Source organism: Fundulus heteroclitus, chromosome 11, assembly GCF_011125445.2.
Source record: "Fundulus heteroclitus isolate FHET01 chromosome 11, MU-UCD_Fhet_4.1, whole genome shotgun sequence".
Lineage (NCBI taxonomy): Eukaryota > Metazoa > Chordata > Actinopteri > Cyprinodontiformes > Fundulidae > Fundulus > Fundulus heteroclitus.
Window position 1 is genome coordinate 11959976 of NC_046371.1, and position 25859 is coordinate 11985834.

At 39.9% G+C, this 25859-nt stretch overlaps 1 protein-coding gene across 1 annotated transcript in view; it reads left to right on the forward strand.

Moving 5' to 3' along the window:
• Positions 1–25859, forward strand: part of stk10 (serine/threonine kinase 10) — a 48416-nt gene that overhangs the window by 10553 nt on the left and 12004 nt on the right. The window contains exons 2-8 of the mRNA XM_012853072.3: positions 4466–4630; positions 11553–11601; positions 12146–12295; positions 15720–15792; positions 18385–18579; positions 19131–19212; positions 24260–24394. Of these exons, the coding sequence (XP_012708526.2) occupies positions 4466–4630; positions 11553–11601; positions 12146–12295; positions 15720–15792; positions 18385–18579; positions 19131–19212; positions 24260–24394 (849 nt within the window). The remainder of the gene's footprint in view (positions 1–4465; positions 4631–11552; positions 11602–12145; positions 12296–15719; positions 15793–18384; positions 18580–19130; positions 19213–24259; positions 24395–25859) is intronic.

The following is a 25859-nucleotide window of genomic DNA, read 5'->3' on the forward strand; positions in this document are numbered from 1 at the left end:
ATTACGTTCAGATGATGACCGGAAAACATTAGAAGAGAACGTGGCTGTAGGCTCTTCGTAATGCAAAAGCATAAAAACAGAGATTTGGATTGTAAAATGGAAATCTTTTGTAGTTTATAAACTGACATGCAGATAGTTGGAAAATAGATGATTGTGGTTTTGATTTTAATTCAGAAGACTAAGAGCTAGAGATGCTCCAATCGGTTGGCCAGAGTGGCCAGGTTCTAGTAAATCTTATTTATTCTTTTTTTTTTTTTTCAATTAACTCTCTAATTTTTGTCCATTAACACATCATGAATGGTGATCCAAATAAGTAGGCATTATTGTCTAATGCTTATATTGTTGTTGAATATGAAACTAGTAAATCATTACATCTGTATTCTACTGTATGTAACAGTTGTGAAAAACAAAGACGGGTCAAAAGTTGAATACTCAGATTAGACTTCAAAGAAATTCTAAAATCTGTATTGGCCAAGCAAAGCTTGATGGAATCATCTTTAATTGAAACTTTATTTCTGATTGTTTAACCCTTTGAACCCTTTGTAACATGTAAATAAGAAAATGGCAGTAGTATGCAAATCCTAATGTAAATGGAAGTCGTTATTTATAAAACTGAGGGGGACACTTTTTTTTTTTGTGCTAATCAGTGAATAATTTTAGCATTTTTATGCTAAGACAGATTCACAAGATCCAACAAAATTTAACAAAAGAAATGATTCCCGAAAGCAAACGTTGTAGTAGATTGAACCGGTTTAAGAACACTCCTAAATGTGATAGTCAATGATCACCATTCATTGACTCAATAAATAATTTTTAACCTTTACTGTCCTAACAAAGAGATGTGGAAAAGCCTCCACCTTTATGTGGAATGGGATCAAGTGTTAAAGGGCCCTATTTGTTTTCCTGCTCAATTTAAAATTCTCTCAAATCATGGATGTCTCATTGCAGAAAAGAAGAGAAAACTGCTTTTCTCTAAAGTCGGCCTCCAGATTAGTGAGATTTTGCAAGCAAAAGACTAAAGCAGACTGAATGAATGAATGGCATTTGGAGTTTCACAGTTAAGGCTGCATGTCTTTCCATTGTGACATCCATTTCAGGGAAGCGTTCGTTCGCTTCAGCGAGACGAACAGCATTCTGCACATATTGAAATGGCAGTTCTCTGTAGCGAGACCTGTGGCGTTAAACTGGTCTGCCTGCAGTCCAGACGTATCGCTCTGAAAATGTTTGGTAGCTTTAAAAGCAATTTTAAGAAAAAAACAAACAAACTGTTGATTGACTGGTTAGTATGTTTCCTGTATCATGAAAGTTTTTAAAAAGGCAACACATGGTCCAAAAGTCGGACAGGTCATTTGGTGGCGGTTTGATTAAACAGTTCAAGAACAGCGGTTGGTTGGTTAAACAGAATAAGACTAATTCAATTGGATAACACAAACGCCTAAGAAGAAAGTTCATTGGTGAGGAAACCATGGAGACCGGACCCAAACAAAGCCATAGATTGTTGTTGCTGTAGGAGTGAAGAGTCTGTGGGTTTGAAACAGGGGATTGTTGTTTTCTCTTGGGATGCCTACAGGCAGCTGCAGTATACAGTCAGCTGCAGTTCTGCTCACTCAGGGCTGTTTAAGTTTAATAACTCACCTATATCCTGCATAACTTTTGCCATTTTGGAATCTATATGCCCTTTTTATACCCCTCTGCCGCTAAACAAGCAACCAGTCACTTGTTTATTGACGTCAGGAGGCCCCTTATGACATGCGCTGAGGTGTTTGAGCCTTCCTTCCTCTCTTTGGGTGGGTGCCACTTGGTAAGGTTCACATATAAACAAACAAACAAACAAAAATGCGTCTTTGTGTTTTATACTTGACGTCACGCATTGGCCCTTAAACGCACAAGGCCGTGAATGTGCCGTCCACCCTCTTTGCTCCGACTCCCCTTCGCAGGCATCAGAAGGCCAGAGGCACATTCCTCGGCCTTGTTACCGCTCAGATGTTAACATGTGTGACTTGGGGTTCTTTTGAAGTTGGAATCTTGAAGGGGTTGTGTAACGGCGTCGTCTGATTTGACGCCAAGAAGTTGTAAACTTCCAGAAGGTGAAGGCTTTTGCCTCGCTCGTTCGGAAAAAATTTCCGTGGATGCTGTCGTCGTGGCAGAGGAGATGGACACCAACGAGATCACTGCGGGGACCCGCTGACATGCACCATCAGTTTGTTTAGGCCGACTGTGTAGTAGCGCCGAGCTGCTATGTTAGCACTGCAGTAAAAGCTCCACCGTCTCTGCTTGCTGCTGAGGCTTTAAACAACTGTCTGATGTTATGGCGGGAGGAGGGGGTCTCTTGCTGACTCACTATGTGGGTTTTTCTCTAAAGTGCGGGTGTTGATCGTCTTCTCTGGAACGCTCACTTGCCAGATTTCCGTGCGCAACCACACACAGCACGTGTGTGTGTTTGTGTGTGTGTGTGTGTGTGTGTGTGTGTGTGTGTGTGTGTGTGTGTGTGTGTGTGTGTGTGTCGCTGATAGTCTGTTTGTCCAGATGTTTTCCCACAGCTGCTGCTAAACATGGAGCCATCAAACCACAGCAGACTGTTTAGTCTGTTGTATTCCTGCAGGTTCATTTGTACCTATTTTAAAAAAAAAAAAACTAAACCGAAAAAGAAAAAACCCTGTGTCATTTAATTCTGACAGAGATTTTCTCATCATGGCAGCTCGCTGCCAAATGGTTGAATTATCCTGTGGGCACTCAAATATGTTCGATATTAGATCTACCATCTGCCTGGCTGTTGTAACCGAACATGTTTTCACTACAGATGCATCGATCAGAATTTCGTGCCCAATTTTATTTTATTTTTTTTTTATCAGAATTTTTACTTTTTTTAATCAAAGCTGCTGATAATTTATACTTGATTGGAATTTCTTTTTAAAAACTTAATTATAGGTAGATATAGGAATCTCGTTTTTTAGATATCTTCTTCTTGGCTTCCTGACATCGGTGGTCAATAAGCTTCAACCTCCTTTTTGATGGTCCTTTTGAAGAATCAAAAGGACAGAACTGAGCCTCTTAATTTTACCCTGTTCATCCTTCCTGTTATCTGCTAAAGCCTTGGGCTCCATCGGAGAACCCTTATTGAGTAAGGACTCTTTAGCAGAAGTGGAAGTGTGTCGGCAGTCTCCATAAGTGCTGTCCGAATAGTGCAGTCAGTAAGGAAGCATCTTTCACCCCTGAGGTGTGTCTAAGAGCCACCCATGTTGCCGTAGTCTCTTTTTAATGCAAATAAAACACTCCCACCCCCGAGGGTGCAGAACATTCCAACTCTACCCCCTTCAGCCATTTTTCTAGTATGCTGGTGAACGGTGTGAAGAATTGTGTGGGTTGATACACCCAATGTGTAGCTTTGCCACCCTTTAGCTTGGACTACAGAATCGCAGTAAAGCATAAAAATGGTGGATTTGTAAAATGTGTTACCCGGAAGTCCGTGGCCTTGTTTAACAGCTCTGCAGCGAATACTGAAGAAAACACGCTGGGTAACAGAGAAAACTGAATGGATTGGAAACCGTGACTCAGACAGAATATAAAGATGCCAACGCGGCACCTGGAGAGACTACATTCACCTTTGCCGTGTTCCCATGAGTGACTCCGAGTGCTCAACAAAATTAACTTAAGGAACAAAAAGTTGGATTTATGCATAACACGTCCCGTTTCATGAATTGCACACGCGTCATCATGTAGATGTTCTCCCACCCAGGTTTGATCAAGCAGAAAATCAGCTGATTTCTCTGCGTTTTTGATCTTCATTCCACACTCTTGTCTGTCTTTGGATTGTCATGGATAAAAACAGAGTCGCGTCTCTGAACATACAGTTCCTACTGCCGGATCACAAAGGTCTGCCTTTTTCAACAACATTCTATCGGCCTTTCGCAACATACCGTCTTTCACGTAATCATCTCTGTTCATTTTGTATGTTTGTGTCACTCTGATTTTATCTGCTCAGGCCTCTGCGCTGGTTCATTTAGTGTGGCTTGTATTTTTTTTTTATGGTTCCTGTCTCTGTGGTTGTGTGTGGAGGGTGGTGCCTCCTTCCCTAGCTTCTTTAAACGCCATCATTTTAATTTGTTTGGCGAAAACCTGATGTATTTTTTTCTCTCCTTTTGGGGCAAGAGGAAAAGACGTGTAGGCCAGTGAGGTTATCATTCTGTTATGTCATTGTAGTGTCATTATCTGTCTTTGATAATGATAATATTCAGCTGCTTTTTGATATTTTATGCCTTTAATCTGCCACACAAACACATCCTCACTTTTAGCTTAAGCCACACCCTGCAACCTCCATAATTGTATGTTTTCTGTGGTAAATGGAAGAACTCTAGACATTTGAAATTTATGATCTCACCTTAGTTGAGTGGAAGAGAACTTAAAGTTCAGTATATTATGCTTTAAAAAGAAACCCAAAAAACAATGTTGTTTTTCTTTATTGCAGGCCTGTAACAAGGAAACTGGCATTCTGGCTGCAGCCAAAGTGATCGAGACGAAATGTGAGGAAGAGCTGGAGGACTACATGGTGGAGATCGACATCCTGGCTAAATGTGACCACCACTACATCGTCAAGCTCCTCGATGCGTTTTATTTCGAAAACAAACTCTGGGTATGTTGGCGTTTCGCCTGCTATTTAGTGTTCCACTGTGATGGGATGTCAATAAGGTTGATGACAAGAAATGTTCTCCCTGATTTCCTCTTATTTGCCCTTTTTAATATTAATAACAAAAAAGTCTGCCTTAACGTGAACAATTTTTCACAAAAACCTCTATACAGTGTATTAGTGGGTTCAGGGTAATGTAGGCCAAAATGTTCAGTTTTCATCTCATCTAACCGGGGTATCTACATATCTTCTACACGTCTGCATGGCTAACTGCTAACAGAACATCGTACGGCTTTATTTTTTTTTTACAACAACCTCCTGTCATAATAGCCTTATCTTTGGAGTACATGTGTACCTGATGTCCCGTCAAAAGATCCTTCCCCCGGATCTGTGGCTCTCTGCAGCTCCTCCAGAGTTACCAGGGGGCCTCTTCACGGCTTGTCTGATAAATGACTGGCCTTTCCATTTAGGTGGATAGCCATGGTTTGGTAGGGTTGCACAAATGCTGCACTCTTTCCATTTCCAGATGAGGGATTGAAGCTGCTTAGAGATGTTCAGAGCATGAAATACTTTAAGATTTTTATTTGTGAATGACTGCGCAAACTGTATCCGTTCAATTCTACTTCACAACTGCGCTGGCTTGTTCTCAACTCCAGCTCACCTTGAGTGCGTTTCTTTCCAAACATAAAATGAACAGTTCAAATTCCAATTTGGAGTCGCCGTCCATCCCCGACCCCTTTCTCTCCCTGATGTTACTGCAAGGCGGATCAATTTCGCTCCAGTGTTTTCTGCTCTTGAGTCGTTTCTCATCTCAGCAGTCACACTTTGGGTCCAGAGTAAACCGCTCTTGTAATCTCCCGACTCTCTGGCCAAAGCAAATACGGGTGACCTCATGTTGGGGCACAACCTTGCATATCTGAGGAGCTGCGATGCACAGTCAAGTCTAAAGATGGTTGGGAATAAAGTTTCCTTTTCTGGAGGAAAAAAAAAGAAGCAACAAAATATTTTCCACGTTGGCCTTTTTAATTGTAGGGAATTGTAGTAATTTTATGTAAATACTCATTCAATGACTAATTTCCTAGATGCAACAGAAAAAAAACACCCGGTTTTGAGTGCTTCGGTATTCAGTGGTATTGTTATTTTAGGTTTTTAATTTGTTTATTTTCTTAAGCTGCAGTCCCATGTGGATAACTGAGTAATCAGGTGTTTAGTTCCACATAACTGCTTCCAGACAATCTTTAGAGGTTGTCTAGCTGTTCGGGCGTAACAAAGCTGCACAGCTAAAAGTGGAAATGATGATCACTTCTATTGGCTGAAAAATTATTAGTTATTACTACATTTTTCAAATAACATATATGATTGGATTGCTTACCAACCTCATAACATTATCCGATTGTGCTGACCAACAGAACTTTAGATCAGATTCCTACTGGAGGAACACACCTGTCACAATTGTCCTGCAATGCAGAAAATCGCCATAATTAACCCAAATAAAGACTTTAAAACCTTTTTTGATATGCACAATTTTTTAATTGAATCAGGTTGGCATAACTGCATTTGTTTACTCTTTTTGTATTCTGAGAATTGACACCACCAGGATTTAGGTCACGCAGACCTACATAAACCCTTTTATTCTGTCAACAGATCAGCCATAATTACATTTTAACATCACAATTCCCACCTGTAGAACTGTTCTCATGGGTGACCTGATTTAATAATTTATTGCAGTTGATAACTAGAACATGACTGCTGAAATTTATATACTATGTAATAAATGACCACAGTCAGTTTTAAAACCGTTGCTGTGAGACAACATCGCTTTTCCTAACATCTTTACGGCGGATTTCCATTAATGCCAAGGTTTTATGCGGTTTCCCTTCTGTTGCTCATTCTGGAGTGCACTGCCGTCCCCTAATATCATTTCTGAATACCTGCTACAGGATATAAAATGATCTGAAAGCGAGGTTTTACTTTCAAAATGGCACACATTGGACACATCTTAAGCTTGACAGGCCCCTGAAATGCAACTCGGAGATGACCTGAGCTCTGTCTCTCACACAGCTGCATTAAGTTTTGGTCGTAGCTGTGTTTGGCCATAGCTTGAATTCCTGAATATTGAAGGTGAACACGCCCCATCAGAGTTTATGCTAGTGTGTCGGAAACACAAACATCCTCTTTTTTTTTTTTTTTTGCAATTAAACCACACACTTCCTGTGGGTTTGTGTGTCTGCGTTAGTTGCAGCCTCTGTCTCACTACTCCACTTTAAGTTTCACTCGGGTCCTGATATCACTTTTCTTCTAAACTCTTAGACGTTCACCAAATTAGCAGTGCTGCCAACTTATTACTACACGTTAAAACTAACTTCCGGATTAACCCAATAGTTAGTGGTGAGGCTTTTGTAAGCCGGCAGTTGGGGTGTGCTGGGCAGGGTATGCCGCGGCACTCCAGCGTGGACCCACCCGTTCTGCTTTCTACCTAGTATGAGAAGGGAAGGTTGAGAGGAAGAAAGAAAAGTAGAGAAAGCAGTTTTTTTATTCAAGAAAGGATCTGCAAAACAGCCTGTCCCATAGCGTGAGAGAAAGTGGGCTGGTGGCATGACGCTGACTTCAGCAAGCCTGGAAGAATGAACAGAGAGAAGAGGATGGAAGAGAAGGAGAGAAGCAGTTGACCGGATGGGGAACAACGGTTTAAACACAGACAAGAGCACACGGCGCTCGCTTTAGCAACAGAAGACCAAATTTGTTTTGCAGTCGTATGAGTGAAAACTTTATATTCTTTGGTTGTTAAAATATAAACATCGTCTTTCTGTCAGGACGAGTTGCTCGTGGGTGTTGTGTGTTTCAGCCCTTCTACGGCTCTGGCCTCTAACAGCGGGTGAAAAACTTTCTCTCCTACACAGAGTAAAAAAAATGCAAAAATTATTCTTTTAGGTTGAGAGCAATTACTTCAGACTTGGTGAAGGCCCTTGTTTGTGACATATATAAAAAAAAAAAAAAAAAAAAAAAAAAAAAAAGTGATCCGCACCGGCCAGGTCAAAGGTCAGTATCTGCTTCAGGAAAAGTTCTTCAGTTAATTTAGTGCCTTTGTCGCAAGTAATGTTTGGGTGAAGAGGGAGATAGATGGAGGGGTTGGGGGTGGGGGGGCAGTGTGCCCTTATGTGGGCACTGCTCAGATCTGTCATGAACAAAGACCACAGTCAAAAAGAAAAGCTGTTGATTTACCACTCAGTCTATATTCTGACTTTCACTTGTGGTCACGAGAGATGGATCATTTCTGAAAGAAGGAAATCCTGCCTGCAATAGGCTGAAGTCGGCCTCTTCTGTAGGAACGCTCGGCTTAGTTTTAGAGATGAGACGAGGAGCTCTAAACAGGGCTGCTCCTCCTTTGTCTTGAAAGGAGTCGACTCGGGTAGTTTGGTCTGATCGGGATGCTTTCCAACATCTTCCCTCGGAGGAAGTCTTGAGCGTGTTTCCAGCGCGGAGGAAACGCTAGAGCAGAACTAGCTTGAAGGGCTTTGTATCCCTTCTTGTAACCCAGCCTCAGAAAAGCCTTGAGGGTGTCATTGAGGAGAGGTGGATGTTTGGAGTTCCTTCCTGGACCAGTTATCCTACCGACCACATCTCTAAAGGTGGACGAACATGGATCACTGTGCTAATGTTTGAGTATGACAAATTAAATCTAAGCTGTCTGCAACCAGGCTCAATGGTGCTTACAATGGATCTAAAGAGTGATGGAACACTATTCCTACTATTCTACTCTTCCTCTCAATATGCAATTATGCAATATATGCATATATCTTCAACCATATGCTCCCTTACAGACATGTAGATCCTGTAACCTTGGATGTTGGTTCGTCATTGTAGACAGAGATTGGGCCACTGTCTTCCATCAAAAGGCAACATTCCTTGTCTGACTAAAATGCCAAAATAGTTGTTTTTTTTTTACATGCTTTTATTTCCCTTGCTTGTCTTTTTAAGTAACTCACAAATGTACATAATGACTATCTCCTTGCACACACTTCAACATCTTTGACTTAAAGGCTTAGGGGCCGTTTATCAGCCATTTCACAAGCGTACGTACCGTACGCGGTGGTGGGGGTGGGGTGTCGAGGTCTTGTGTACGCTTAAATGTACAAATGACTTGTTGATTACGGCCCCTATTTTAGCACATTTTGCTGTTCTGCAACAAACTCGATAGGCAGAGCTGTCAAGTCTCACAAAACGCATGATATTCTTCACGCAGAGGAATTCAATTCAGTTTTATTTATACAGCGCCAATTCACAACACACATCATCTCAAGGCATTTTCCAAAGTCAAATTAAATCAAATCATACAGAGAAAAATGTTCCTATTTCCTCAGAAATAACAAAGCCCATTTGTGCAGAGAGCGGCCGAATCCCAGCCTTCTACGGAGCTGCTTCGACCGATTTTCATAGGTCCTGTTGCCGACACAGCACGCGCTGAAACGCACCGCCGCTTCCGACGGCTTTGCGCGGACCAACCCAACACTTCCTGCGCTTTGCAACAAGCACCAAATCAAATCAATTGAATAGATGTGTCATGTTATTTTGATACATTTTAATGACTCATAACGGCTCAGAAAAGCTGCTCGAGCTGAAGTTCCTTTAGAAAACCGGCGTGCATGCGCATAGACCTGCGACTTGAGCTAACGCAGCAAAGTAACCAGAGTTGACTTTGCAACAGAATATTTCCTTTCTCTGTTGGCTTGCAAGTTATTAATCAAAGTGATAAGTATGTACATATGGTATTGTTTGGTTTATTTTTTTCTTGAAACCTTAAAGTTGGCTTTGGGTTAGTTACCTTGGCCTGAAAAAACAGCGACTGACTCATTTTGGGTATCTGTGTATCCAGATTGCACTTTGTCACGTTTATTCATTGAAAACAACAGAGTTTATACAACGGCACCGTACTGCTGTGATTAAGATTTTTTTTTTTCTTCTTCTTTTGGGTGACATTAGAAGGCCTCAGTACAAATTGGTAGACTGTTGGCACCGGTCCATGCACTTTTAGAAAGATTTGGCTTTAAACCTTTCGAGAACAGACGGTTCACTGAACGGTTTCAGCACTGTAAGAAAGCATCACTCTGTTGCTGTGGGAGTCTGGGTTTACTCTGTACTTTATTGTTATCGTTTTTATTCTTGATTGTTTTTTTTTTTTAAAGAAGGTCTTTTGTTGGTGAATAGCCTTTTTATGGTCTTTTCACCTTAGAGAAAATGGGGTGGGAAATCACTGTGAAGCTAAGTGGTCAAACGGTGGTAAAATTCTCAGTCAGCAAAGTCTGCTCCATATATTTTATAGCTCTCTTAGTTCTGTGAGTCTGCAGAGAAGCCTTAAATCAGAATAAATAAGAGACATTTACAAATATTGCTGCCGGCTCTTGTGGAACATTTAATTCCACCAACTTTCTGTGTAGATGGAATATAACGAATAAATCTACTGATCTGTAACATCTAGCAGGCATTATCAAGTGGAAATGTATCCTGCCGATTAAAGTTAAAATGCCAGCGGTGGATAGATGATTCCATTTCATCCAGCTCTCTCGACTTTTTGACTCTTCCACAGAGAGTTTTACCCACCCACAGTGGGTATGCTTTGCAAGCAGCTTGACCAGTTGGGGCACATTCTTCTCTGGAGAGCAACTCGTCACCCAGAATTCCTCTGGGCGGGGGCCGACTGCTCTTCCCTCAGAGACACCAAAACCATAATAATGCGTGTAGTATAGATTTAAGGCTTCCTGTAGGTAGAACGGCGAGCTTAGAACGGAAACGTTTTCTGTCACGGTGGTTGTCAAAGCTTTTAGTTTTAAGGTGCCACCTCAGTTTATAACAACTAACACTGTTGTGTCAGAAACTTAATAACAGTGGCGTGGAAGTACTTTGTCAATAGTTTTTATAAAAACATCCTTATTGATTTGGACATTTTCAATGTATCAAATTTTTCTTAACCTCCCGATCAGATTTATCTAGATTGTGACAGAAGTTACATATTTAGATCCAAACCTCATATTTAGAAATTTTTGATTTGACATTATCAGACTGTACACAATTAGGAGCTTCTTTTAGGAAAAATAACTATTATTACAGAAAAGCAATCTACCATTGCACTATGACCCTTTAGTTTTTGCTCGTGATCAGTGTGCACTAAGGCATTCCAGGCCCGTTGACGCTTTGTTGTTTTCAACAGGCTTGGCTGAAACGCCACTCCTTGTACGCTGTCAGAGCATACAGGGACACTGTAATTGCCAAGATGAGATCACGACACAGGTGTGATTCACGCTTACCTGGGCGCGATCTCTGACCGCTGGAAATCAAAAGTCTCGGCTGGCCGCTCCTTGCTTGTAGTTCTTATAACAAGATTCTGCATTCAGTTTATAAGTTTGCTTGTGTTTCTTTAGCATTATTCAAGTTTTTTCATGAATAAACATTTTTGTTTAGTTTTCCAACAGTTGTGTATTTGTTGTACTTTGCAAGGAAAAAGAGCAATTACTCTTTATTTTTTGCTCTGGTTGAGTTAAGTGTCTCCTATTAACACCTTTATCAGAAACTTCAGTCTAAATGGGCTGTAAAATGAATCCACTGTGTTTTCACAATTTAGATTCTGACCTTAAACTATCACATAAATGTATCTGTTATTACTACAATTATTCTGCCACTTTCTGTGTTGCAAAAATGCTTTATTTTGAGCAACAATGCAATGTTTTTCCCAAACTCCGTGACTAATTTAGATTTTCTTTTAAATGGGGGATTTGAGTAGTGACAAACTACATAATTTAGCAGGATTCCATAATATTTTAACTCCTTTTAAAATATTACATGCACTTTTCTAGCAGTTGTGCTGTGAAAGATTGTGCCAACTCTACTTCCAGTCTTTTTTTTTTTTTTTAACCTCTTAACTCTTCTCTCACAGATCATGATTGAATTCTGCGCTGGAGGTGCCGTCGATGCCAATATGCTTGGTAAATCCTCCCCGTTCTCTTCGTGGCTTCATTCTAAACACCCCACTTTTCTCACCTCTGCCAATACCCCTCTAGAAATAGTTTTATTGTAACTGTTGTCCCTATATACCCCTATATGATGTTCAAATTCCAACTCTGGCACCAAAGGTCCTTGAGTGTGTGGGGAAATCCCCTTGGCTTGTTTTCATTGGATAATTCCCATCCTAATAACCACCCGTACGCCTATGTGAGGCTAACCAAACACAGACAAAGCAGAATAAAGTCTGCCGGCCTGCAGTGGCTTGGATGTTTGTTTTCTAATCTGGCATTACTTATCCAGTATTGCCGTCTGATCTGAAATCACAGGTTTACTTTGTGATGTTTTCTGGCGCAGCAGTCACACAGCGGCTCAGTCCTCAACACTTAGTTTAGCCATGAAACGTTGCACACCGAATGTACGCTTTCAGTGCCTCCATGCAGGTCTGAAAGCTGGCTCATTTTGTTCTTTCTCACTTCTGGTCTTTGTCTCATCTCCGTCTCTTCTCCTTTTGCCTTTTTTTATCAGAGCTGGATCGGGGACTAACCGAGCCGCAGATCAGGGTGGTCTGTCGACAGATGTTGGAGGCTCTCGACTACCTCCACCGCATGAAGATCATACACAGGGACCTGAAGGCTGGCAACGTCCTCCTTACGCTGGAGGGGGATATCAAACTGGGTGAGGGTTTGAATTTCAGCTTTTCTTATGTTAGTTTGAGAAATACTAGAGATTGATACGATTTCCACTGTTTGTGGCATCTTTGCAATGCTCGTAAGCAAAAGAGTTGGAATTGGTTCTGACAGGGAAGTGTATAAATACCTTTTGGGAATTAGGCAAATTTAGGACTACAGTGTATTAATCTTGGATATTTTGTTTTTCAGTTTTGTCATGTTACACCCACAAAGCTTAATGGATTTTGTTAATCTCACAGACCAACACAACATAGTGCGTTGCAGACATAGGGGGCTAGAACTGTTCCCCGTTCTTTACAAAATAGCTCAAGCTCAGTCAGATTCAATAAATGGCATCTGTGAACATCAGTTTTGAAGTTTTTTGCTGACTGGATTTAAATTTAGATTTAGAATCTGGTCTATATGTTTTAGCTCTGGCTTCATTACTTTGGGTTGTTGTCTTGCGTGTGTTTTGCACCCTCTGACATGCCCTGTCTTTAGCTCTTCCTGTCTCTCCACCAGTTCTGAGAAGTCTGTGTTTTCCTCGTGAAGATGGCGATACCGTAGCACAATGCTGCCATCACCACATTCCAGGGTGGGGATGGTGTAATGGGGTTGATGTGCAACGTCAGTTATCCAATATATAGGGCAGGACATTCAAATTAGCTCTTACCTCATTTGTCCACACATTGCCAGTTTTCCCCTGACTAGCTTGTGGAAAACTGGAAATGACCCAAATAAAGCTCAGATATGTGGAATTCACCGCTAATAGCTGCATTTTTTAAAATATTCTCCCCACAGAGCTTCGGATCCCCGCATCTCCTTTATCAGGGGCCTCTTGGCTGATCCTTTGAGTAATTTAGGAGAATGTCCGCGCTCCGCTGCGTTGGTCCATCACATACAATCCCAGATTAATACACCGATGTTTGTCATTGTAACTTGACAAAGATGTGAAAGTCTATTGTGATATGAAGACTTTTAGAAGGAGCTGTACATGAGGGCAAAAAGGTTTCTATTATTTTCAGTGCTTTAGCATAAAATCCCCCCCCACCCACACTCGCACATGCGGAATTGCAGACCCTGCTCCCCTCCTGCAGACCTATCAGAGGATCATAAGAGAGCGTTGTGTGGGAAAATGCATTCTGAGAATGTTACATTTTTTTCCTATATTGACTTTTTGAAGAGTTCTTCGCATTCTTCGCATCGCACAGCTGAAGTTGCTGACCCAACCCAAAGGCCAGTGTGCTTTGAATTAAAGCATGGCTTTCCACAAAAGAGAAAAACACTGCATCAGAAAGCAGAGTGAGTTCAGGAGGTCAGCTTTTGTATCCAACTTCCAAACAGAAATATTTTAGTTTTTTGTTTTTGCTAGAGTAGATGGAACCTTAGGGGCTTTATATACGTGTTATTTCCTTGTGAAATTGGCTTTTTTTTATTGGTTTTTCTTTGGACTAACAGATTTGTTTTTTAATCTTACCAAGTGAATCGTTTCGTCAGTCGTGCTGGTCTCCTCAGCGAGCTGAACTTTGTGCCCAGCATTCCTCCCCAGCGCAGCCACGGCTAGATTTAATCACTGGGAGTTGCCTCTTTAAGCTCATTTTGTCATGACATGGACTCATTTACAGTCTCCAAACTTATCTAACTACATGTTAATTCAAACAAGGCAGCAATTAAGAGTCTCTGAGGTCAGCCGGGTGCATCAAAATGTACCAGCAAAACACAACGTTGAGCTCTGGGTTATGCAGCAAACCTCAAGGGTCAAGTTGGTTTTGCGAAAGTCTCCATCACCAATGAATTAACAAAAGTTTTTGCGCATTTTACAACAACCACCATCTTTGTTGCAAGATGCCTTATTATCTATTGATTTAATTTTTTGGACATTAGTTTTAGTCTTGCCTCTGATTCTTGATTGGGTTTTGACTGGCTAAGTTTAACACGTGAATGTGCTTTGATCCAGACCCTTCCATTGGAACTGTGGTACCTGAATTACATGGCTGTGTAGTTATGCAACAAACTGATACTAGTGTTATATTAACAGTCAATAGCAAATTCAAGAAGTAATAGTACTTAATGATGGCTTTTTTATGGGTTATATGAATCAATCTTTTGGAATTAATGAAAATCGATTCAGAATTGGAAAACTAAGTTTTACTAAGGGCCTCTTGGCTGCTTCTCTCATGAACGTGTTACTCTCGAGGTCAGCCAGTTTAGGTGGATGGCCAAGTTTGGGTAGGATTGCAGGTGGGCAAACTCTTGAAATTTTCTGATAGGGTTAGATTTAGAGTTTGGGATCTTGGTTTCTAACCTAGGGCTGTGTTGTACTTCTCTAAAACTCTATTCCTAACTCGCCTGTTGTGTTCTGTGGTCTTCACAACGCTGTTTCCTTCACTAAAGCTTTCTAAGAAACCTGCAAGGCCTTTACAGAACATCTTAATCCTGATTGGACTTGATTGAATTTTGGAAACGTTTTCCAGGTTTGCACTGTACTTATATAAAAAAAAAAAAATAAAAATAAAAAATTATATATATATATATATATATATATATATATATATATATATATATAATATATATATATATATATATATATATATATATATATATATATATCTATATATATATATATATATATATATATATATAATAAAATATTCATTCCTCTCACTTGAATATTTCACCATGTTATGATTATATATTACATATTGAGGCGTGTTGCTTTTATTGTGACAAAATGTAAAAATGTTCAAGGGTCGTGGAGCCTATTATAAGCGCTGTAAGCTTGACAATATGCACACACCTAAGGATTGTTTTCACTAATATACATGACTTTTTCTGTGTAAGAAATGCCAACAGTCCCCTTTGCCAGGAGCATCTACAGATTCCCTGCTAAATGATCTGCTGTTGTGGCTTCATTACGTTTATTTTGTCTCGTGACGGGCTGCAGGAACCACGTTCCAGAGAACGACAGTGATTCCTTTATGCAAACTTTGCTTTGAAATGCAGCACGTATTTGTTTGCCTGCGCGGTCAATGACATTTTCAACTGCAGTGTGTAAAATGCAGTCAGCATTTCGATCCCAATAATAGAACATGTAAGTAATTACAGGGAGAAACCCTGGTGTGCAAACTCTAAAGGTCTCTGCCAAACAATTCTGTACTCTGGGTGCGCTGCATTCTTATGTACAAAGTCAGAAAAATGAAAAAAAAAAAAAAAAAAGGCAGTAAGAATCACAGAGAACCTTTTAGCCCTGTACTCTTAGGGGTTTGTCAGGGAATTGTGGTGGCCTTGTATGGAAAGCAGGCTATAAATCTTATCATTTTGTTTTTGTCTTTCTTTCTTTTTGCCCTCCTACAAGGATTTCTTGACAGTTTTAGATTTACCATTTGTCTACAGCTATGTTAATTTGTCCCCTCATTCTTTTGTTCTTGCAGCGGATTTTGGCGTGTCTGCAAAAAACACCAAAACCTTACAAAGGAGAGATTCTTTCATTGGGACGCCATACTGGTAAGACACTTAACTCTGCCTCCTGACAGACTAGAGGCGTTTTGATGATCAAAGATCACGTTCTGATGTTCTGTAGCCAGTTTGCTCTTGTTTCATGCATCACATTAAACCCTTCCAGTTTTCTAATAGGCTTTAACAGTCCTAATTGCCTATTCATTCCCTGGAAATATCTTTTGTAAATACACAAAGTGCCTTCCATAAACAAAGTAAATAATTGTTAAAAATGAATCCTTATGGCTTGACTGCCTTGTATTTGTGCAACACAAAAAAACCCAAGAGAAATATAGCAGCATATTTTCATGCTTAATTTTTTTTTTTTCAATAATTATTGATGCCCCAATTATAACACAGTGAATAATCCCTTTAAAAAGTAACAGATGATTTAACTTTTTTTAAATTGAATCCAAGTGACATTTTTTATAGGTAGTCCAGGATCTTGTGTCATTACATATTCATACTCCCGGAACACAGAGGTCCATTTCTCTTCTCACTCTTCAAAGTGGGGCAATAAAGAAAACTGGCATGCATATAAGGCAGATGTGTGGCAATCGTCTGGAGTAAGGAAATGACTAAATAAAGTAGATACTTCCCTAAACATGTTCATCTCTACAGTCAGAGTAATGAGTAAAACATTTTAAACAGCTAGAACTGCCAACAACACAGGCATGGTGGGAAAAGTAGAAAAAAAAAACACCTCTGGACCTCACGGTTGGAGAACTACAGCTTAACATTTGTTGGGTCACATCTTCTAAATAAAACCTGTTAGTTTAACGATTTTGCTGCCATCTTTCCGTGTGGATGCTTTTATTGTGAAGTGTATTGTGCTTGCACAGTGCAAACACGATTTTGAACTACGCAATAGAGAAAATACTAATAGTTTGTACAGTTGCACTGATCCAGTTTTTTTCCAATCCGATCCGATACCTGGGTTAAACGTATCGGCCGAAACCGGTCCGATATTACTGTTGGATGATTAAACCATATACCTTGCCATGTGAGTGAAGTTATCAGGCTTGAAATAAAGATTGTTAAAAATGTTCATGTTTTTTAGCATAGTGCTTATTTAAATTTGTGGTGTTGACTTTACCAACCTTATCACCCCATCGCAATCACGCATTGCCGATGCTGCATGTTGCAGTCGGACTTGTCGGCGTATCAAGTTTGAAGTGGCAGACTTGGCTCGGTCCGGCACTTGCTCATCTCTAGCTGCCGTGCGTTGTCTGCATATTCACCGTTGCAAACATAGAAGTGAATAGACTGCAGTGACTGTATTGCTGTGTATGATATTAATAAACAAAAAGAAATGACTGGATCTGAATGCTGGATCGGCATCAATCATCCGATATCTGATCCAGGTATCGGATTGTTGCATCCCTAACAGTTTGTCAATAATCTTAATTCATCAGGAGTAAATTTGTGTTGAATTGGTGCAGAGATTTTTCCGTCAGAGAAGTCTCTTGATTTTCCAACGATCAGCTCAGAAGGGTGATCAGCATGTGAAAAAATTACTTTTTTTTCCCCCCCTTTTCATTAAATGCATCAAAACTTAGGGATTTCAATTGTTTTTGGTCTATAAACATCAACCCGCAGCATGTTGATGAACTTTTTAATGAAAGTTATCTAAGTAACAAAAAATTAGATAAATATTTGGGAAAAATGCTTAGGTGCATTTTTTTTAAATATAGAACTACTGATCTCTGTCAGAGAGCATGAAGATTGTCTTTGTTTGTTAGAGCTGTAGTCCTTATAAGGAAGGAATCTAAATCAGGATTGGAAGAAAAAAAAATCCAATAACTGCACCAAAAGCCCTTTATACTGCCTACTTTTGATCTTAATATAGCCTGATTTATTTTGAAGAGATTTAGCCCGAATATACTTTTGTCTTTAAATTTTTTTTTTTTAAAAAAGGATGCAATTCTCATTAGTATACAATAAAAAAATCTAAACTGAGATTTCATCTGATTTCACTGGCTTAAATTGATTATGGCATGATTTTTATTTCCTGCTTAAACTTTACTCCTCTAATAATAATTGGGAAACCGATGTCTCATTGATGATGCATTGACTAAAGCTCCTTGAATTGCTACGCTTCTCTGTCGTTCTGCTACCGCCGCGCTGCTCTCTCTGTTTAAGCAAACCTGAACAGTTTCTGCGTGAACCTTGTTCCACGGTGTGATCCTCCAAGTGCATATTTGTTAGAGCTGGTTAATCAGTGACTAGAACGGGTTATGATCCGTCGATGAGGACTGATAAGAGAACCTACGCGGCTCTATTAAAACATGGCTTCGAGTTCATGTTGTACAAAAGGGCTGTTCTGAATTAAAGAGGGACATCCAGTAGTTTTTGGTTCTATTTTTTTTTTTTCCAGAAAGAAACATTGTCTCTTCAGTTTCTTTTCCTCCTTCTTTGTCATAAAAGCTCCAAATAAAATTAAGGTTAATCATATTTGCTTCTCAATTGCAGAAGCGCAACTTCTGCCAAGTGGAAGTAAAAAAAAAAAAAAAAAAAAAAAAAAAAAAGTATAAAGGCGTTCCTATGTTATGCAATCAGCCCTGGGAAATCAGTGTGACATTTTTGATATGCTCGTTCCAGGATGGCTCCAGAGGTGGTGATGTGTGAGACGATGAAGGACGCGCCGTACGACTACAAGGCTGATATCTGGTCTCTTGGCATCACCCTGATCGAGCTCGCCCAAATCGAACCCCCTCACCATGAGCTCAACCCAATGAGGGTGCTGCTGAAGGTGGCCAAGTCCGAGCCTCCGACCCTGGATCATCCTTACAAGTGGTGAGGATGCCCCCCCCCCCCCTTCCCCGATGAAAACCCAATGTTCCAAGTTTGAAATGGAAGAAAAAGCAGGAGCATAAAAGCTCAGAATAGTTTTAACCTTCCTTTTGTAAAGTAAGAGCAGTGACGCGGTTTTGCAGAATCTGGGATTTATTGATAACGGTAAAAGGCTGATTCGATTTTTTTTTTGGGGTTTGCGCCGCTCCGCAGTGCGCTCCACCTGCAGTCTCTTTCCAAAAGTACAACAACTCAACCGAAGGGGCAGGCCCGAAACGGGTGCCAAACCGTAACTCTTCCTATCAGTTTTATGAGTTTTAAAGTTGCATTGTAGCTAAATTTATTGCCACTGAGGCCAAGTTATCAGTGATGAGTTGTTGAGTCATCAGTCTTGGTAGATAGTTGTGCAAAAGGATGATTCGCTCGTGTCAACATAATGCATCTGGAAGTGTTGCTTCAGATTTTTATTGTGTTGCAATCCTTTTTCCTCTGCCATCCATCGTCCCTCTCTTATTCCGTTCTAAACTGAAACTGTTTTGTTGCACTTCCTCAAGGTCAAGGGATTTTAATGACTTCTTGAAGAAAGCTTTGGATAAGAACCCAGAGAATCGCCCCAGTGCAGCACAGCTCTTAGAGGTAAGGACCAATAAAGCGTGCGCAGTTATGTGTCTAAGTGCGACCTTACATAATAGCCTCTACACTATTATATAATTTTCCCCTTGTTCTTTTTTTGTTTATCTTGATTGAACACAGATAGTCAGGTAAGGTAATATGATTGCTGTGATCCAAAATTCATAAAGATTTGTTGGCACCCCTTGCAGATACGTGTAAATAGGCTTGTGGTTGCTCCATAGCAACCACTAGAAGCTACATGCCAATTGGTTGTTTGGTGGTGATGCAAAAAAAAAAAAAAAAAAAGCCCCGTTTGTGGTGATAGGTCACCGTCCCAGTTAGATCCTAGGAACCTTGTTGTATTACATGCCATCATGGGCTCATTGAAGTACCAGGATCCTTTAAATAAAACTCTGCTAGGCCCAACCAGAAAACTAAAAATGGTTTATCTTTGGGACTTTTATGGAGTAATTATCTAAACCATATGGACAAATGAACAGAAAAAGATTATCATAAACAAAATCAGCCTTCTTTCAGGATTATCCTAGTCCCCATAGCCCATCTTCTATACAGCCTATAGGTTGAACTGAAGAGGAATGGTCACAGTTTGCTCTCTGTTGGATGCTAGATTTTTCAAACTTTCCTGTTGGTTTGTAAGGCGTATTTCACATCTATACCATGGGTGGAAACAATTGTATCTGCTTAAAAAAAGGGTATTAGTATTTTTTTTTTCCAGTGTCCTGTCTAGCAATGTGGCCATAAGAATTGTCTTAGTGCCAAATAGAGCTCAACAGAGTTTGCTTTCACAAGTGGAGCAGTCAGCTTTTGACATAGCTTGATTCATGCATGTAAATAGCTTTATTGTGATTCATGTGGGAGGTAATCACATTATGAGGACAATGGGGAGTAAAGGAAGAACAAGAAGAGAAAATAAATAAAATATGTGAAAGAAAGAGGAGATAAAAGGCAGAGAGTGATAAAACGGCTTCAGTCTGCTTCATCACCTGCAAAGAGATATGTAAAAAGAACAGCGCAACCAACAGATATAGTATAACGGATACAATGAAGTAACACGTTGATATTATTGCTGAATTATATGTATTATTTAAACTAACATGTATAATGTCATAGCTGAGAGAAAATAAATATGTAAATAAATAAATGATGGGCATTCTGTATAGAAGTGAACACTGAGTACCTGGAACCCACCACTTGGGTATTAGTACTTTATGTATTAATAATTATTATTTATATAGTATTTTTGATGATTTATCAAAAATCAAGTGTAGCTGGCATTTTAAAATAGTCAGTTTTTTGCAACCAGTGCACATCTAGGGAGGCTTGTGACACTGACAGGGGAATCGCAATTCAAATAAATACAGCTAAAATAATACTTATAAGGGGTTAGTTATGTTTTCCCACTGGACAAACTCAAAGTCCCTCCATTATTAGTCAAAGTTCCTGTATCCAAAATTCTAAGCGAAGAAAATCAGAGAAACAGAAAGCTGGGAATAGATTAAAGGAGGAGTAGCATCTGTTAAAATTCATAGCCACAGTTTCCTGTCTGGACCCCACAGCTGAGGGGGAGAATGCCAGATATTTACATTACAGCTCTCAGCCAATGGTGAGCTGTGACCACCCTCTTTCTGTCAATTAGCGAGAGGCAGAGAAGAAACAGCCAAGACCCAGGCCCGCCGGGAATTCTGCCTCTGAGGGGTGCGGCCCGGTTTTTTGGTCCTCCGCTGGAAGTTTTTAGATGTCTATCATGCTTGCTGCTCCGAACGCCTGCAGATAGCTGCGCAGCGAAGGCGGAGTTGTCTGATGTCACTTTGCTGGAAGTGATCACGGTGTAAGACAAGTCGAGATTGGGATGAATCATGGATGGCTGTGCCTGGAGGGCAGGGGTTATCCATGATTCAACCCAAGCTCAACATAAAACAAAATGATTAATCAAATGCAAAGCTAAAAGGCTACAAGTCTGTGTCATGAAGCTTTTCATGGAAAGCAGGACTTAATCATTTGGTCTTGTTTTTAATCCAGCCCACGTTTTCCTGTATAAAACGTATGCGGCACAACATGAAACAGTATCCGTCACTTTGACTGTGTGGCAGACCATCTGCATGACTAGCAATCCCAGCGATGCGAGCTGCTTCCCCACCCTCGTTTCTCGTGGGTTCGAGTTTTATGACTGTGTGTGCCTATGCTCTTTTTTTGTTTTTGTTGTCTTCAGCTTGTTGTAAATAAATCCTTTGACGGTGAAGAAATCAAGCCAGGGTGGGTTCTATAGGGTACTTAGAAGTGAAACTGAGTAGTTTGAATGAAATTTTAGACTTGTATTATTATAGTTATTTTTTTACTTTAAGTAAATTAAAGGCAAGGAAGTTTTCTTTACGTAGGCTAAAATAACAATCTTGCTGACCCCAAGCTCAAGCTGATTATAACCTTGAACCAGAAACTAGCCCGGACCTCTGAGCCACCCTGAAAATACATGAGAGGAGTGACCATTTGCTATGAAAACCCCTTTCCCCCCCAGATAAAGTCAAAGGTAACTGTGCATGCAGTTATTTTGTCATGTAACCCACTACTGTTCATTAACCTCCTCATGCCAAGCGTGCCAAATCTCCAGCCGCTTTGAGTCCGGAGCACCGTGAAAAGCAGATGACGGATAATAAGTTGTGCTGATCCATGCCAAGACCTGCAGTGTTTGAGGGGGGGTTAAAATATGGCTAAATTTGGCCTGCCCTCATGCATATTTCAGGTTCTACATTTTAATTAATTTTGTTTAGTCCTCATGTTTAGGCTGATGACGGGGAGATGCAAAACTGTCGGAGAGAGAAATGGATTTGACTGTAGCTACATTCGGAACATGGGAATAAATGTTTTTAAGGGGGTGGATCAGCAGATTTCATGTAAAATTCCTTGATCTGTTGACAGAAGCCAAAAAGTTTCTGTCCCTCTGACAGAAGTTTAAGTTTAAGTTCCCTCTGAACAGAGGGGGAACTTAAATTGTAACTCCCGTTGCTTTTTTTTTTTTTTTTTTTTTTCTAGCCTTCAGTGGCAGAATCAAAGACAGGGACCAACAAGTATTTGTCAGGGACTCCTGGCACTGATCACTTAGAAATGATCAGAATGGATTTTAATACCTGGGACTGGATCTGAATATCCCTAGTATAGAGTCCTGTAGACTCTTAGATGTGGAGCACTTTCATTTTTTTCTATGTTACAGCAACAAAGAGCATAAATATCTCTCCTCACTCAAGGTCTTGTGAATTATTCTTAAAGACTTCATAGATTTCATGGAGAATAATTGCTATTTTAGTCATTTCTTTGTCCTGACATGCTCCCCAATAAAGTCCTGTGTGTATATATAATATATATTGTTTTTTTTTTTTTTTTCATTTGTTTTTTTACTAAGCTTTTGGCATCCACTTCAAATGTGCACTGCCACCTTTTTAGGCTTTCACGGGTCGAGCAGCGCTCAGCATGTGTGCTAGCCATTAGGCAGTAGCTGACTGCTGTTTGTCATTTGAGAGGCTCATGAGCCGAAGCCTAATGCAGTCCTTAAGAACAAAAGCCTGCACATAAACAACTGTGATTGCGCACAACAAGCGCACGCGCGCACGCTCCGGCTTCTACACACTCCATGGTCCTGCACCGCTTGCAGCCTTTTCCCCCCTTGTCAGCTGTTCCAATTAAATTACACTCAAGCGCAAAGTAAATGAATAATGAATGACCCGTGTTTTATCCCCGCCAGCATTTACCTTTTTTTTTTAAATTTAACTTATTTTCTTTGCACTGCAATTAAGTGGCGTTTTAGCCTGAACAGCAGCATCAGAGGGAGAGTTTTATTGTGGCGCTGCTGTTGTTGCAGCTCTTCAGGAACTCGCAGGTGGCAAAGCCCTTCCCCTGCGGAAAAAGTTTCTTGTTTTGTTTGTTCCTGCTCTACCTTTGGCAACAACGGGTGTCTTATTACAAGCATTTTTCACCTTCAATGCTTTGTATTGCAGGACTTTCAATTATCTCATGATGCAGTCAAAGAAATTTACTTTTTTATTTCCCCCCCTCCACATATTTGAAACAATGAATACAATACTGTGATCCAAGTTGCCCTTATTTTAAACATAACTAAGTCTTCTTGGATGTGTCAGAATCACTACATTTGGATCCACAGAAATGTAAATAAGGATGACGACCTGTGTTTAAGTGCCACTGTTTTAATTATGGTTTACCTTTTCTGGTTTCAGTCAGCTAGGTTTCAGTATTAAACATGCAGTATAACAAAGAACTGTTAAGGATGAAGGACACAATGACCTCTGTAATTGTTGGTACTGTGTTAGGAAAGATGAGTAAAAATGGCTTATAATAAAATCTCAAGGAAATCATGGAAAATGTATCATTTGGGAGTAATTTACACAATAGAGAGGACATCTCATTGATAAATAGCCACAATCACTATACATTTCTTTGAAATAACTGTAACCATGGTATCTTTTTAAAAAAAACGTTTTAATTTTTTTAGATTGATCAGATGTCTAACTAAATTTACTTAGTAATTTAAGCCTCTCGTTTCACCTGGGGAATTATGACAGCGGTTCGCATTTATGTTTGCCACTCTTCAAAATGAGAAAGGCATGAGAACATGCCATTAAAGTTGGATAGATGTAAGCTGAGCTTTAAAATGGGTACGTGAAAATGGCTTGACCCGACTTAATTCTGTATTCTCAACAAGAAGAGCTCATGTGCACTACTGGAAACAACTTAAATGTCCTTTTAATGTAATAATCTACAATGTGATAATCTGCATGACATGAGGCAGTATTATGGCACCTTTTATTAGAAAATGGAAGTTTATAAACTAGATAAACATGTACTCTATTTTAACTGTAAATTAACAAATGCCTGTACATGAAAAACAGCCCTAGTGTACTTTTTTTTTTTCTTCAGTGTACAAATGTCTGTCTTGTTTCCATGAAACAAGACAGACAGAAATGTGTGTCAGAAATGCCTTTTTCCATTTAGTTGGGCAAATAATCATTTCAAAGGGATTATCGCTGCTCTCTTGTGTCCACAGCACCCTTTTGTGAAGACGGTCACATCCAACCGTCCATTAATTGAGCTGGTGGCAGAGGCCAAGGCTGAGGTCATGGTGGAAATCGAAGACAATAGAGAGGAAGGAGAGGACGACGACACAATGGATCTCATTGAGGTACCATACTGGAATTTCTTTTTTTCCCTCTGCTTTAGTGTTTATTTCCAAAACAAGCGGTAAGGAGGGTTTCTTCGAAAGTAACAAGCGTATCTCCAATAGTATATGAATAAATGAATTTGCGGCATGTTTATTTATTTATTTATTTTTTAATTCAAAGTTTGTTTTTTTTTGCAACATTGCAACCAACATTTTGTGTTCTTGCTGAATTTTAGGCTTGGACTGTTAGAAAGTGAATATGCTCACTGGGACATTTCCCACAAAAAGTACAAAAGTTGCGCTCCAGACCCGCTACATGTTGTTTTTTTTGTTTTTTTTTTACTTGTTATGCCAGTAAACCAACATTTTTCCTGTCTGGTAAACAGTCCTCCCACGGATGGATTTACGTTTGGATCTGTGAATGGCCTCAGCACAGCTAGAAAGGGCATAAAATTAGAAAGCCAGCGAATGAGAGGGCAGTCAGCACAAACAAAGGAACAGAAGCCGGAATACTGGCATTCCCTCACACCCACGTGTGTTTAAATATAGGTGCCTGTTTTTAACCTTGCTTCTGTGTGGAAAAGACGGTTGTCTCACCGCTCCAGATGAAGAAAAATTATGTAAGGGTTCTCATTGTTTTTGATGCAGTACCATGACCTTTAAATAAACCACTTTCCAGGCCCCTCTAAAGGGTCGATCTGACATTTTATCTCACGGGAAATCAAATCAAATGTTTTATGGTGGTGGATGCTTTTGCACTACTAAAGTTAAATGTTTGTAAAAGCTGTTTTGTTTTGTGTGGCTACTGGCGACTTTGCACTGGGTCAGTAGTTCAGTTTGGACGTCATCATTTTAACATGTAATGGTGTCCTCCCCTTTAATGTCGAACTGGGTTACTTGAATGTTAATTTGCTTTGATGCTTAAAAGTAGGGCTGGACGATAAAGGGGAAAAAAAAGCATATCGATAAAATTTAAATCGTATTGATCGATATCGATAATTATCAACAAATTCAAAACATATATTTTAAGTGCAGTCCTGGCCATTTTAGGCTCTTGCTTAGCGACCTATTTGTGACTAAAGAACACAAACACTGAATTAAACAACCCTTTATTCAATCAACTTTTTACCTAAACTGCAAGTTTTCAAAAAATAACGCGTGCTCTCTGAACTCTTTGAAGGGGCGGAGCTTGGTTCCTGGGTCTGTGTTTGTGATTGGTTGGGAGGATTTAATGACTATAATACTAACCTACATGATAGGCTGGAATGCAAAAGGAAGGAAAACTGTTCTTCTATTGAACGTTTTATTGACCCTATCATTGATATACGTCCATCGATCGCTATATATTGTTATTGAATTATTGTCCAGCCCTACTTAAGAGAATTGGTCTGTGCAAGTAACCACATTTCTAACTTTCAGTGACTAAAGGAGGGTTTAAGCTGTCTTTAGTGTCTTGTATCAGTAGCTGTATCAGAGCGACTGTATC